This window comes from Etheostoma cragini, chromosome 11, assembly GCF_013103735.1.
Source record: "Etheostoma cragini isolate CJK2018 chromosome 11, CSU_Ecrag_1.0, whole genome shotgun sequence".
NCBI lineage: Eukaryota > Metazoa > Chordata > Actinopteri > Perciformes > Percidae > Etheostoma > Etheostoma cragini.
Window position 1 is genome coordinate 7305485 of NC_048417.1, and position 15633 is coordinate 7321117.

General features: G+C 41.1%; 1 protein-coding gene across 1 annotated transcript; it reads right to left on the reverse strand.

Moving 5' to 3' along the window:
- Nucleotides 1-2167: 2167 nt before the first annotated feature.
- Nucleotides 2168-12995, reverse strand: LOC117952381 (probable ribonuclease ZC3H12C). Its single transcript, XM_034884624.1, has 6 exons — nucleotides 12262-12995; nucleotides 5820-6686; nucleotides 5433-5572; nucleotides 5059-5293; nucleotides 4537-4643; nucleotides 2168-4244 (listed from the first exon to the last, which is right to left on the reverse strand). Exons 2-6 carry the CDS (start codon nucleotides 6572-6574, stop codon nucleotides 2722-2724), a joined length of 2760 nt encoding a protein of 919 aa, XP_034740515.1. The 5' UTR covers nucleotides 6575-6686; nucleotides 12262-12995; the 3' UTR covers nucleotides 2168-2721.
- Nucleotides 12996-15633: the final 2638 nt, after the last annotated feature.

Below are 15633 nucleotides of genomic sequence, written 5' to 3' on the forward strand. Positions count from 1 at the left end.
TGATAATAGAAAAATTGTCTTTGCCCTCATACACTAAATACGTTTTTTTTTTAATATCCACAGGAATGTTAACACAGCACCTTTAGAGGTTTGTTTAATGAATTGTAGTTTGTCAACCCTGTGGTCGAACACGAGCACACAGTGCTAGCCAGACCAGCAGGGGGAAAAGACTTCAGCTATGACTGACTTACTCAGCCGTTACATCATAGTACAAGGCCATGAGAATCAGAGAAAAAGAAATCCACTGACAGACGGGAATTACTGAGGACTTGTTCCTGAGATCAACACCTTTCAGAAAACAGTACAGCCCTTGAGAAGAGAACTTTTCAAGTAAGAGAGCTTCGAGAAGAAGAAAACATGGTTTTAGCTTTCAGGTAAAAGCATCACAAAAGATTTGGGAGCCTGTGGCACAAATTTGAGAAGCAAGCTCATCTAAACCTCCTCTCATTCACACATACAGTCCATTTTTGCTCCAGAATTGTTCCAAAAATACTGTTCTGAGGCGGAGTGTGACGCTGACAAGCTTCAAAATGTCTCGAGTAATGAGACCACATCACATTTAACCACACCTTTATTTTTAACACCTTTAACCACGGAAATGATCTGTTTTTCACCATGGTTAAGCCAACTAAACCTCTAACCCGATTAACCCGATTTCAGTTCACTGACTATATAAACAATAACGGTCTCCAAAAAAAGTGCATAAGAAACTTTCTCTTTCTGCACTTGAAAAAGGGAATAAAATACCCCCTCATATAAATAAAGGCTATGTCCACAAATACTAAAAATATTCAACTCAAAATATTTTTTGTTTAAATGTTCTCATATATAACATTGATCTTGTTTAAAAAAAGTGTATAGGTTACAATTTGTATCAATAAAGAGAGGTGTCATCTGGCTACTACATATTGTGCTAACTAGGCAAGAGTTAGTTTAGCTTTACAAACACTTTCTCAGACATTAAAATAATCCTGTTGTTAATGGTAATTGTAAAGTTGATAATAAAAAAATTAAGAATATTACTATTTCATACAACAAATACAGTTCAGAGTGCTTAACATTAAAAGATTATATTCTAAAATACTTTGTAAGAGAAGGCAGATAAAAGGAACGATGCTTTGAAACTACATCAAATTAATTTGAATATTTACTTTTGGTCAGACTTTGTGACACGTTTTTACATTTAATTGATTTAATATATGAAGTGATTAACACAAACTAATTATTTTAACAGATATTTGGTAATGGAAATAATGGTTAGTTGCAGTCTTTGTATCAGACATTACTCTGATTTATCTAAAATTAAGAAAATTATCCATAGTTGAAACTATATTAGCATAGTGCTAACTAAGGTAATTCGCTCATGTCCTTGATTGTAATGAATGAATTTAAATAAATCGAAATGAAGTTATTTCCACTTATATTTTTGTATTTTTCTTAAAGTTTCTTTCTTTATTAAACAACTGAGTTTTAATTTACCCAATGAGATTATTAGTGCAACTGAGAAAAGTTTGTAGACCTAAAAACTACTATCTAACTAATTACAGTCCCCATGATATTAAGTGTCTGGTAACATAGTCTGTGCTGAAGGTGTTTTCCAACTCTTGCCAGTCTGTTCCGTTTTTTTACTGCAAAGTTGTGGATCTATTTAACAAAAGGGCACAAAAGAGTTTTACCCTGTTTGAGGCGGCTAAACCCTCCTCGTCATGTCACCACTGACAACGGAGACCCTGTGTCTTATGCAAGACAGACATTCACACACATTGAAAGGCAATAAATTAACACATATTTTAAATTAAAATCAAAATAATACCAACAATCTACTTTAAACCCTAAACATTTCTGGTACTCTCCACAGCCACCTTCATATGATTTAGAATGTTGATATGGTTTAAAGATGGAAAACAACTGAGTGGATGTCTAAAAACAAAAAGTACTGAAAGCTGATGAACTGTGAAGTCACCTGACAGGGCAGAGAAAATAAACGTATTACAAAGTGAACAACAGCTTGGGGTTTTCAAGTGGAGTTTTTGCTATCTTCTTTGTCGGCGCCCGCTTGACTTTCACTTCCGTGTGGGGGAAATCCACAAAATCTCACCACAGCCTCTGATCGGCCACCTGCCAGTCTAGAGAGATACCCTTGATCCTTTAGTTTTGCTAATTCAATCTTCGTGACTGGAAAACAGCAGTATTTCGCTAAGATGGTAAATAGGAATTTTAGATATACTTGTACCCTGATATGATTGCCAAGGAAACACAGCAATAACGTAAAAGTGCCAAAAACAGAATCATTTAAAATAAATCATTAAAATAACTTAAAATATAACAAATAAATTAATTTAAAAGAAACAACACTGTCACCCTTAAAACACGTTAAAAGCCTCCCTTAGTACACTACCTACAGGTGTTTACTCATAACCCAAAATAGCACACAAAATGCACATTGAACCTCAACTTTCCCTGATCTTAAGTGCTGAAATAGCAGGCATGTTCATTGAAAAATATGGAAATTTCCCTGTACAGAAATACCATTTAAAATAATTAGACAACTTCTCTGTTATGAAATTAAGCAGCCCATTAACAGCTAAATGAGCTTTGTATCTTGAGCTTTTGATTTGTGTATGTCCAACCTGACTTTAATAATTAAGATGATAATCAGAAATAAACCTGCAGAAGTCAGCCCATTTGAGATTAGGCTGTAACTTCACCTTCTGGCTTAATTCAAAAACCGTGCTGCAATTTCTCCATCAGAATCGCAGCTGCAAGCTCCTGAGCATCCGCCACATAAGGGTTCCTGGTCATCACCATCCTCACCAAGTCTGGAGGGAAGATGCGGCACAAGTTAACAAACACGCTCTCTCTAAGGTTCTGGTATTGACCAGAGACAGGGGGATCCTGTTGCTGGGGCACTGAGGACAGGTGGCCTTTGTGGGCAGGGATGGATGGAAGGGACAGCTGGGGGAGAGGTGGAAGACTGGATGCTGAAAGGGCACGGGGTGATGAATGGGCTTGCCTACCCCAAGGAGAGTGCCAAACCTTCTCGTGAACTTCCGGAAGGCTTTGGAAGCCATAGGGATCATAGCAAGGCTTAGGGGGCTGCTGGTAATAAGGGTCCCAGTTTATCTGATGATGTGGTTGTTGGTCTAGTCCAGAGTGGTTTCTTTGGGAATGTAGTGATGACACTTTGTACACTTGGGGGTCCTGGCGCCCACCTTCCTGCCAAAGGGATCCCATTAAATTGCTCTGAGACTGGGAGTGAGCAGTGGATGTTTGGGCTGAACGAGCTGGGAATTCCCCTGGGAAACTGCTCAGCAATGGATGCCGAAGGTGGGGTGGGATATAGGGTGAAGGAGACTTACAGGGACGTGGAGATGTATGAGAGGTAACAGAAGATGGTTTTGGCTTGGAAGACCCCCCGTCTTCCAAGCCAAAAGCATGTTGTCTCTGCAGTGCTTGAGGAACAGGATAGTTATGAGTAGCATTCTGGCTCAGTCCAGGAGGAACACGGCTTACAGACTGGGCGTACTGACCAGAGCAGTGATGATGGTGGTGAGGATGGTGGTGGTGGCACTTGGAACCCTCGTCTAACAAAGGGTCAGGGGAGAAAGAGTCTGAGCTAGCACTGCCTTCACTGCTACAGTCTGATAGCAGCGATCCAGCTCGCAGATCAGCCGGGAAGGAACACTCAGGATTCTGTGGTACGACCCAACTGAGGCTAGAGTAGGCCTTTACCATGGAGCTGTAGCCCAGCTCTGGAGAGTCACATCTGTGGTAAGTTTCAGTCTGGCTTGGTCCAGATGCTCCAGAAACCCTAAAGCTGCCTCCACCATTTCCCCCAGGGTGCTCCCATCGGTCCAAGCTTCCTGATGAAGGCCCAACCCCTAGAGCAGCATATCCTAGAAAGCTACTGCTACAGCTGCTGCTGCTGCTGCTGCTGCTTCCTCTACGTCCTTCCACTTTGGAGTTGATCCGAAGCTTGTCCTCCAAGAGGTCATTGAAGGAGCTCCGAAGATTGGGGCATGGCTGTTTCTTTGGAGTGCTCCGACTTGGCTCGGCCTCAGCCATTCCTTGTGGTTGACTAGAATTTTGGCTCTTCACCATAAGGGCATCTTCCAAAAGGCCTCTAGAAGCTACTGATGACATTTTGGCACTGGCACGGAGCTCATCAGCCACGGCCCGCTGGGGCTGGCTACCCCTTTCAGGGTGGTAAAACTTGCACTTGTGACCATATGTGCACTTCTTCCCTAAAAGACGAAAACAGAGAAGCATTTATCATTGATGTACTGGAATGAAAACGATTTATAACAGCTTAGTTAGAGGATAATATTTGCATCTTTTGGATATCTGTTAATTAGACTGCTCTAGAGCAAAGTTAACCTCTCTAGCATAAAAACAAAAGAGGTTGAATAACTTAAGGATCAGTATTTCTGAAAATACAGGAATGTATCTAGAAAACCAAGTGAATGTGCTAATTGGTGCAAAAATACAATTTGCAGTACAAACACCCAAGTGCTTTTAACTGCTGCATATTTTTACCATAAGGACATGGCTGCTTCCTGTGTTCAGGAACAATAGGCTTCTTCCTCAGGAAGTTCTCCAGACTGGGTCCGTGGCGTCCCAGTGGATCATCTGGTGGCATGAACCTAAATACATAATTAATAGATTAAACCCATAAACAAACATACATACAGTAAATAGGTAATTAAATAGGAAATCCTCAGATACTTTCCCTGAAAAACATGCATTGTGTAAAAGTTAAAGGGATTGTGTTCTTTAGTGGTTTGGACACACACTGGACAAAAGTTAAAGTTAAGGCTTTTTATTTGAATGGCTAATGAGTAGAACCAAAGCTTCCGTCTTTAGTCTTTTATGACTTTTCCAAAACAGATGCTACGTTTTCTTACTTTCTAGTTGTTTCTGTTTTCATCTCCTTTTATTGACTTGTGGCAGGCAAAATGCAACTAAAGGATTCTCCGTAATGTAATTCGAAATGCATTAGCACTTTTCTCTTTTCTGCACTCCAACAGATATTGTTCTCCTTTGGGATGAGTTGCTTACTTGTCATTTACAAAGGAGTACATCAGTAGACGCTCATCAATGAATTTCTTCCACTCTGGCTTCTCATTGGCTAGGTCACGGTAGTTGTCATTGGAAACAATGATGCCGTCTGACTCGTAGGCCAGTTTGACAATGAATCGGTCATCGTAGCAAACCACACGGCGTCCCTGCACACGGCGAGATGGGGTGAAGACCAGGATCTTCGCTTTTTCTAATCGCCGTAGGATATCTTGGTCTAAAGAAAGAGATGGGATAGAGTTAGACATAAAGAAAGCACAAAAAAGTTGATTGATGTTCCATTTGGTATTGATGAAAATAAGAAATCAATCCCGAAGTAGAGGAATTTAAATCTATATTAGCTGACTAGCTGTTACCTGTGATAAGAGCATCAGGTCGTGATTGCTCTTTTCTCCAGGCAGGGACAAAAACAGTAATGTCACGGTGGCCTCGCTCCAAGAACCAATCAACGGCCAGCTGGATGCCTTGACAGGAGAACACTTCCTTATTTCCATGACTGCAAGAGCAGAAAGGCACGTTAGAGTTGTCCTTCCACCAAAATCTAAAACTCTTAAAAATATCGGTAGTTCATTCTTTCATTTGACCATTAAAAAAAAAAGCATGGCATTGTTGTTTGTCATGAAATAGTCATGGTAGTGAATAGCCACTCTTCCTCTACTCTAAGACACGGGATTTTCTTCATTGAGTGAAGCATCAATGCAGTCATCATGTAAAGTCTGGCTATCCGTTGTTATCTTCCTCACCTCATGGCTACATTGCTCCCATCCACCACAACGGGCCGAAGGTTTTCTTTGTCCTCCAGCAGCTGGGACGGACACAGCAGCCGACAGGAGTCCAGGGAGGAATTGGATAAAGAAGAAGAGGAGGAGCACATCAAAGCAGATGACAAAGAGAAGGAGGGAGATTGGGAGACAGTCAAACCTCTTTGTTGCTCCATCTCTGTCTTGGTTCCCAGTTTGACCAGCTCGCCCAGCATGTCGTTGATGAGTGCGTCTGGGCCCAGTTTCCTCAGCACCAGTAGCACCAGCTCCTCAGAATAGCCGAGTTTGAGAGCAAACTCCACCTTGGCACGGTAGTCTGTGACAGGCTCAGTGGGGGATGATGTTTCTGGCTGTGGGGGGTCTCCAGGGTATTGGTTTGGTGCCAGGTCCAGCCTGACTGTCGGAAAGACTGAAGATGACTCCTTTTGCTGAGGGTATTGAGATTCAGAACCGCACCCATTCTGGAGCCGTTCGTCGTCACTGTCTGAGAAGTTACTGCAACTACTACTGCTGCTACAGATTGAATTAGTACTAAAACTTGTGCTACTACTACAAATACTGTTATTGCTGTTACTCGGGGCATCAGCTTTGACCTTTAAGACCCCTATATTCCCAGGATCCCTCACAGTGCTCAGGCTGATGTGCGGCTTTGAACCTTCCACATGGAGGTAGTCTAGATCCAGCCCCAGGCTGAGGATGTGGCCTGTCCCATCCTCCAGATGGTTTTTCACGCCCATGAAGCTGTCTCATACATCCAGCTCCACACCCTCCTTGAGCTCCCGAGCACCCAACAGACCCCACTGTTACTGCTGGTAGTTTACAGCTTAGTGACTGGTCTTTGGAGTGAAGCTTGAGGGAGAGACAAGAAGTAAGTGGTTAAATTCCTGCTATGACGGCATAAAAGTGATAAGGAGTCTGCAGGAATAAGTTATCTGCCTTTACACCTCGTATTCCCACGTGATCTGCATCTGGATATCTTATCTGAATATTGAAAATGCCTGTTAATGCCATGTGTAAATTTAGGCAAGACATATTGCAATCAGGTTTCTATCAGATCTGAAGATGGTCTGGTTCCCATTGTGATCAAATATAAGTCAGTTGTAAAAACATTCAGTATACAGTTTGGCGACATTCAAGAAAGAAATCTCTTCAACAAGTTCAAAGATCGCTTTACTCTGATTTGTCCTGCCAGCTCAGCAAAACCTTACAGACACCGTCTTCATCAGTAACAGAAAATAAGTAGAGCCAATAGCAGCACCACTTCCTATGAAAACTCTGCCAGCTACAGTATTTATATACAGTATTAAGATTTCTCAGCAGAATTGAGCCAAAAAAAAAGATTCTTCTGCGTTCTTAAACGCTGTAAAATACCATCAATACAGTTTGTTTAATTTCAACTACATTTTTTAAAGTTCCTTATACATTCACACTCTTGAAATTAAACGCAAAGTGATGTTCATGAAATTAAATCAGATTCTTCATTACAAGAACACCACACACTGTCCAGGCAGGAATTATGAGCCTTTTAGTTTTAGTTATGAGAGCAATTTGAATCAACCCCTCAAACGGTCATAACAGCCTCTCTTTCTTTACAGAAGTGTTTCCCACTGGCCCTGTGAGGGTCCACAGATTGGATAAAACAAAGAGGGACCTGGTTTGGTAAGGACATTGCTTAGTGACCTCTTTAAACAAAACAACAGGTTCCTTTTCTCGCACATCTCACAAACACACCCATACATTACAACAAGCACACACTTAAAGGAACACGCCACTGTTTGTTGAAATAGGGCTCATCACAGTCTCCCTGAGCTGTAGATAGGTGGGCTAATGCTTCTTTTGTCTCAGTGCATGCATTGTTTTAGTCTGGTGCAACACCGTCAGTGCCATCGCTAGTTAGTTCAGCGTAGTGAATGGATTACTGTGTTGCTGGTTAGCATGTTGTGAGTAAAAGTGAGCCAACAAAAAGACAACAACAACCTTATTACTTCTTGTGGCCTGCATATTCACACCGAGTACAAATAGCTTTAGACTAGACGGTTTCCTAGGCAGATATTGTTTTGGGACTATATTTGGTGGAAGCACAGGGAGAACGTGAGAAGCCCTATTTCAACAAATGGGGCTTGTGTTCCTTTAACTCTAACTACACTTAACAGAGGCTTACTTTAAGCTTCCTAAAACGTTTATCCCTGATCTAGTTCAGTCTTGTTTGCTCAATGCATCATTTGCACTCACTACAGCTTCCGGGCTTTTGTTTATTGTGTTGCAGATTATAAAAAAATTGAATAATGGGTGAGGTCATTGTTCTAGTTGCCTCTACTTGTCTTTTTAGTGCATAAAGGAATTGAAAGTCAAAGACCAGTGAATTGATAACTGGATTCAATGCTTTTAACATCCGTTAAACAAAACCAGGTTCAGTGTGTTTGTGTGTTGGGTTGTTTATCTGTGGAAATACCCATCAAGGGTACTTCCAAAGTGTTGAAATGCTCCCAGGTCTGAGAAAAGCTTTGTAATGGCAGGCTAGGGGTTTCACACAATAGTCACGGAATTGTAGACTTATCATTTATCTGTGATTTTAACACGCTGCTGTAATAAAGCAATGGAAATGCTTCTGCAGTAGATATGCAGCTGGCGGCGCTGTTGGTAGGTCTTGTTGACACTGGTCAATAGTTGGTAGTAATAATGGTCATGTGTGACTTTAACACTGTACAGTGTGGGATGCTAAATTAAAAAGAAACATGGTTGTACGTTCCAATACTACAATCAACAATATGCCAACGTTAGTGAGGAGAAGCGCCAACAGAGTGAACGAAGTAGGCAAGGTGGTTGTTGTTGTAGATAGGTTAGTTTGAAGAATTATTTTCTGTTATGTCATGTAAGACATACAGAACTGAAGGTATTTATAGAAGGAAATTGCCCGCTTTACATGCAAGAAAGATACAGTTATCTCCAGTTCAGACATGCCTGCGTTAGTCTGGTTTGTTCAGCTCATTTGTGAACAGCCTCACAGAGCCAATCTATAACTCTGCTGTTTCACTTACTGTCAGGAGGGTCCCCCCTACATTAGCTAACCCTTTACTGGTTGTATTTGAGACTTTTTCAACAAAAAACGATCAGTTATTGGCTGAAAAGAAGTATGATACATACTTCCCTTAGTTGGCTACCCATCTACTCCGTGAGAGTAGTTGATGACTACAATAATACTGCGGTCAATGAAAGAATTTAAAGGATTTTTCAAACAAAAAAACGCTTTTGATCGTTTGTTATCATGCTTTGGACTAAGAGCAAGCTTGTGTACTCTATGTTTCAAAAGTGACCTAGTCTTGCTTTAAATTAAGAATAACGTTGTACCTGAACAGGTAATGGCTTTAAAAGTAAAGTCCATCACACATTTTATAAGGCCCCCTCTTTAACAACCAGCCTCTGCAAACTAATTGAGAACAGTTCATTTTGTATAAGTGTATGTGTGGTTATATTATATTTATACAGCGACAGTAATGAGGAGTCTCTTGGATCTCAGGCTAAAGCACCGGAAAGCAGGGGCCTCTTAATGTCCCGACCCCAATGTCTAAGCTGCTGCGGCACTGTTTGTCACCCTGAATGCCACAATAGAGCTGGAATAATTTAGTCCGCAACAACAAAAGAAGCACAAAAGAGAAAGAGGGAGAGTGTGTTTGTGTGTGTGTGTGTGTGTGTGTGTGTTTGAGAGAGGGGGTGGGAGGGAAGAAGTGTGTCTGGCTTGCAGTCATTCAACAATGCAGCTGCCTCCCAATCTGCCCTCCTGTGACGGGAGTATTGTTCCCCCGGCCAGAGCAGCATGCACAGACAGAGGCTGGGGCATTTTAAACCCGTTCACCCCCAACAACAACACACACACACACACACACACACACACACACACACACAATGCCTGGTGATGCAGCAGCCACACCAGCCTCGGTCACAGGTCGCCAGACGGAATCTTTGAGGAGTCAGCAGAAATATGAAAGTGACACAGCAAGTGTAAATCACCCAGTCAGAAGCAGTCAACTTCTCTGTGTGTGATCATTGCAGTCAGTATGTCTTTTAGTGTCCCACTGTGACTGTGAGTTTTAGAAAAAAATATGTAATGCAAAAATGGAATCAAAATGTATTCACATAGTATTCTTGGTTTTGTTGAGAAGAAGTTACAACCTAACCCACTGGAAACAAACACTAATACATTGTATATTACAAATTTTGCCTTTTATTGCTAAACCATAATCACTTTAGTAATGTAGTCTGTTATTGTAATGTAGTCTTGCGTTTATTAATACTCTTTTGGCAGCAAATAACACTATGAATACAGTGACTGCTGTAGAATATTACCAAATGACCAGGATAAGTCTAGAGCACAAAGAAAGAATTCTAACAATGTGACAAATCAACAATTAATGAACAACAATAAACTACGAGCTGCTTCTGTGCCAAATTTAATGCCTAGCTGATGAGATATTCATTATGAAATGTTTCATAAAATTTTCCAGACTCAATGTAAAAAAAAATTATTTGTCTTCACATTTTGAAGAAGAAAAAATTCATACTTGCACCACTATAATGTAGGAGGCTAAGAAAGAGTATTACAGTTTCTTTTGGTTCATACTTCAGACATTGAGAAATATTTTACTGGGAAACTTCTAAGTAAAATCTAGATCAATTTAGTGACTTTTTATGTTTATGAATCCAAATCTGTATGAACATATACAGAAAGAATAACTCATTTACCAAAAAAATCTGGATGGCTTTAGTAGAAGGGGGGCCTGATTCTTTCCATAGTGAGCAGATGCTGCAGCCTCCACCTCAGTGACCCAGCCTGCCTGTACTGCTTCTGCACTGTGAGTATCTCTGTATGTGTCATGATCCGGGGTTATCCCCCTTGGGGGTGCACGGAGGGATGAGCTCCCCTGAGTCCAGACCCTGACCAGTCCCTCAGGGCTCCCGCATGGCTGCCATTTGCCGGCTGAGCCCAGCAGTGAGCCAGTCTGCCACACCAGCGACCGGCTGGGAGGGGGACAAAGGGGATGTAGAGGGTGGGGGTGGGGGTAAATATCGGCAGCGGGGGCAACAGATGCCTGCTAAAGTCACAAGGGACCTCCCTGAAAGCATCTTCCACCCTCTCCTCCTGCCTCTGCAACTGGTGGTGTCCAGATTCATCCTCAGTGATACATATCACCACTGTCTGTCATGTAACCTTTTTGGATAGGGGTTGTGGGTAGCGCTTACTTTCATCTCAAAGATGTGTAGACTCTGAGTCAGTTACGTCTGTTCTGCCTCTATGTTGCTAACTGAGCCCAGGAGCACCTTGTAACATGTCATAGGTGGGAATCTAGACTCATAACATCTGGTTCCACTCTCACCAATACAACATTTTCTTATTGATTTTGGATTAATTAAACTGGAGTGAAATTAAACATTCATCATGCTGTGGGAGAACCCCAAGGAATCCCCCAAGAAGTCCTGGTTGAAAACCACACAAAACATTTTTTATCCGTCTCAATTTTACTTGTGAACAAACTTTATACTGTACATCTACACTAAAACCTTCCAAAGTGAACAAAACGTTCCTATAAACCACATTTGTTCCACACATTTTTTAACGCATCCAATAGTGATTTGAGACATTTCATTCTGGAAGTGGTGGATGGACGAACATTGCTATCTGCTACTAGCGTGGTTAAAACAAACTATTCTTTAATTGGGCATTGTCTGTCTATAAATCCAACAGTTTGAGTGCTTTGTTAACAAAAATATTTGCCACTTTCATCATGAAAAACATATTTGCGCTAGATACAAAATAAAACAATCGTTACAACAACTTTGGAATTTGGAGTTTCTTTGTCTAGCTTACTCTCTAAGTGCAGTATTAAGATAAGATAAGATAATTTAAGATAATTTGTTTATTAGTCCCCAATGGGGAAATTACTGCACTACACTCTGTGTACACACTTTTTGTTAGTACTCACACACATGCCTGAAATACACACACATGCTCAGGGCCTATACATGCACTATACATGGAGAGATGTCAGAGTGAGTGGGCTGCCAGCTGAACCAGCGCCCTGAGCGGTCGGGGGGTACGGTGCCTTGCTCAAGAGCACCTGGCAGTGCCCAGGAGGTGAACTGGCATCTCTCCAGCCACCAATCCACGCTCCCAACTTTTTGGGTCCATACGGGGATTTGAACCAGTGACCCTCCGGTTCCCAACCCAACTCCCTATGGACTGAGCTACTGCCACCCCAAATTACAACAAATATGAGCATTTTGGTCCCATCTGCATATAGATCTATTGCTGCTGATCACTGTAAGTGGCCCATGACAAAGCATGATCAGTGGTCTTAAAATTTGTTACCATGCAAAACTGAGGCTAACCCGGGGCAAAGAACAAGAAGAATAAAAGGAAAACACTTACCACGCAGCTCCACGCGAAACAGCAAGGCAGCAAAACAGAGAGAAGGCAAGAATTCTACTACAATTTCTCTGCTGGAATGCTGCCTTTGGTCATTTCAACAACAAAGCATAAGACAGAAAAACTTTAGGGGGAAGTTCCCAATAATGGTGCTGGTAAAGTAAGCCCAGATGTATGACAAAATCCCTCGAAAATCAAGTCAAATCTCAGAATCCAATCTCCAGTATCCAGTATTTAAAGAGTTGGAGAATGTAAAGCTGTCAATCCAAGTGGGGCTGAGCAAAATTAGTTTCCTGGTTGAGGTTAGCAGCAATCCTAAGAGATCAGCTTTCAAACTCTTCTTTTTGGTTGAGCAGCAGAGTGCAGTTTCCTGAGGCTGCAGGTTGAGCAGTCTGACTGACAACAGATGGAGTGGAAAGCATCTACGATCCTCCTCCTCACACTGGTTCTGCCTCCTGACCAATGCCAATAAAGAAGTCTGTCCACAACCTGTCTTCACCAAAGCTTATTCTGTACATCACCCACCACTCCACCAATAGAAAGGGACAATAACATGAGCTAGGATATCCCCCCCTTACCCAAAACATCACAGACAACAAAAACACACACACACACACACAACACCAGCCCATTCGCTGACTTGAGCCATGAATGGACGAGAAGGCGTGAGTTGACAATGGTGGGGAGGGGGACACAAAGGAGGGCCCTCGGCGGGCAGCTGCACACACACTTACCATACTCAGGGTCATTACACACACACGCACAAGCAAATGCACGCATGCACACACACAGACACACACACACACACACACAAACACACTCACATACACAAACACACACACAGATACAGATACATGAGGAGAAGCGAGTGAAAAACAACACAGGACCGAAAATTGAGCCCTGCGGAACACCTGGCCCGCTGGGGTTGGCTACAGCCTTCGACCTCTTTGTTTCATTGGTGGGGGATTGATTTGACTCAGACAATGAGGCAAATTATGTTAAAAGTAGTGTGTGCTCTCTAAATGGGTATTTGGAATGTAAGCGCCTGTGTGTGTGTTTATGTAAGTGTGCGTGCCTGCGTGCATATGTGCCTCCATCCATGCGAGTGTGTATATGACTGACGGAAAGTTACCAGGTGAGGAAGGAAGTTGTGACGGGAAAAAGCCTTCAAACTAACAAGATGAAGAAAAGGAAAATAGTAGGAAAAGGGGGAGTAGGGCTCTATTGTTTGGACATAGCCCTGACAAAATTGCTGCATATTTTCAAAGTTCTCAGATTGTGAGGAGGGGTATTATTTGTAGGCTCAGAGGATGGGAGAAACAAAGGCTGGCTGCCTGTCAGGCTGGACTTAAACAGTTACCAGGCCATTTTACCCTCAGAAAGGAGCAGGTTTTTTGTGTTACCACATTGCAAACCTGTCAAGAAGAAATTTAATCACTGTGCAGACAACACTACAGTAATGTACATTACCAAATAAGACAGAATTAAGTAAGATTAAGTAGATGGTATTCTATCATTTCAGAGCAAGGGAATACATGTATTAACCTTTTATGTAACCTGTATGGCTTCTTTGGCAACACATTTCCTATTTTTATGGCGCACACATAAAAGTTAAAATTTTCTCAAGGTTTTGGCAGAGGGCTATTGAGAGCTTTCACTTAATTAGAACTACCAATAACACAATGTAAAAATACTCATCTGTAAGTAGAAGTATAGCTAAGTTTGTTTTTAGCCTCAAAATGTCCTTAAAATAACAAAAGTGAAAGCCCCCATATAAAAAAGGGCCCTATTCAGAATGTATTACATGCATGTGTGTATACATGTGTTTGTGTGTGTGTGTGTGTGTGTGTGTGTGTGTGTGTGTATGTGTGTGTGAGATGAAATATGGGAACGGCAACACGAATTGACTCTGTCAACTTTGGCAACCGTCCTTTGCATGCTCGGAAACCAGAACATGCAAATCTGATGGGCACAGTTCCCACTTAAAATATATGAAGATGCTAAATAATTTGGACATTGTTACATGATTTATCAGTCAGTTAAATTGCATTATTGTAAAGTTTTTGTTAATGTTTTCACAAGGTATATATACTATACATACCATATATATGTATATATATAAACACACATATATATATATATATATATATATATATATATATATATATATATATATATATATATATATATATATATATATATATATATATATATATATATATATATATATTATAGGGTGAAATGTTATAGCTTTTATTTTGGCATTTTAGTTAACATGCATATTAGATCAATATGCTGACTTCATTAAAATCCCCACATGGCATTATGACTTTGCGTAAGTGTAAAGCGGCAACTTTCTTAAGTCAAGTGGCGTGTTATCTGTACGCTTTTTGAGCTGTCAGCGTGCATGTCTACGCTGTATAGACCGGGCCGACACATGCATGCTACTTGCTGTGTTATCACAAGAAGAACGTGTTATCGCAAGAAGAACATGTTATCGCAAGAATAACGTGTTTTTTGGGAAACTTGGGTGAAAGTCCTGTGTTTTACCCATCCACCACTCCGACCAACCTCCCTACGTGGATTTTTGTAAATTAACACGCAATCGCAAGGTAATGTTAGTCAATGGAGTCCAAACGGCGTTGTTATACACGCTAAAAAATAAGTATGCGTTTTAATAACACACCAATAATGGCATATAAATTGACGTGTCATACATAAGCCATTTCATAAAATCAGTCTGAAAATATGCATTTCTCACACGAGTAAGCCCACAAGCTTTTACAGTTTACTAGAAAAAAAAAATTGTACCTGGGAATATAAACTGCTTAACAGAGATTGGCTTCAATAAAGTAGTTTCATAATTTCTTAAATCAACAGTATGTAGTAAGTCAACTCAATTAGTATCTGTGTTACTATTACAAGTTAATTAATTTATAGTAATTTTATAATTAGACTGATTTTCTTCTCTACTCTCCATCTACAACCCCCACTCTTGCTCCTCTCTGACTTGCAGTGACTCTTTAATTGGGGCTCAGCTGATAGGTTTTCCCCTCGGGGAGCAGGAGGCATGTTGACCATCTGCTTCTAGTCGCAGGAAGAACAGGTGTCCTGCTCCCCGCCGCCTGCCTGCACCTTACCAAGCCTCTCGAACACAGCACGGCACAGTGCTGCTACTATTTACACAAGACAAATCTGAGGAGTTCTGTTTGACCAGTGTGGCTATTCCACCTCAAACAAAAGAAGCAACATATGGAAGTGCCACCAAATCTGACATGAAAAGTCTGTTATTAAAGTTCTAAGTCAACTTTTTGTTTTTGTCAATAAAATATTATCAAAAATGGATCTATGTTTTTTTTAATAAGCTTTTCTTAT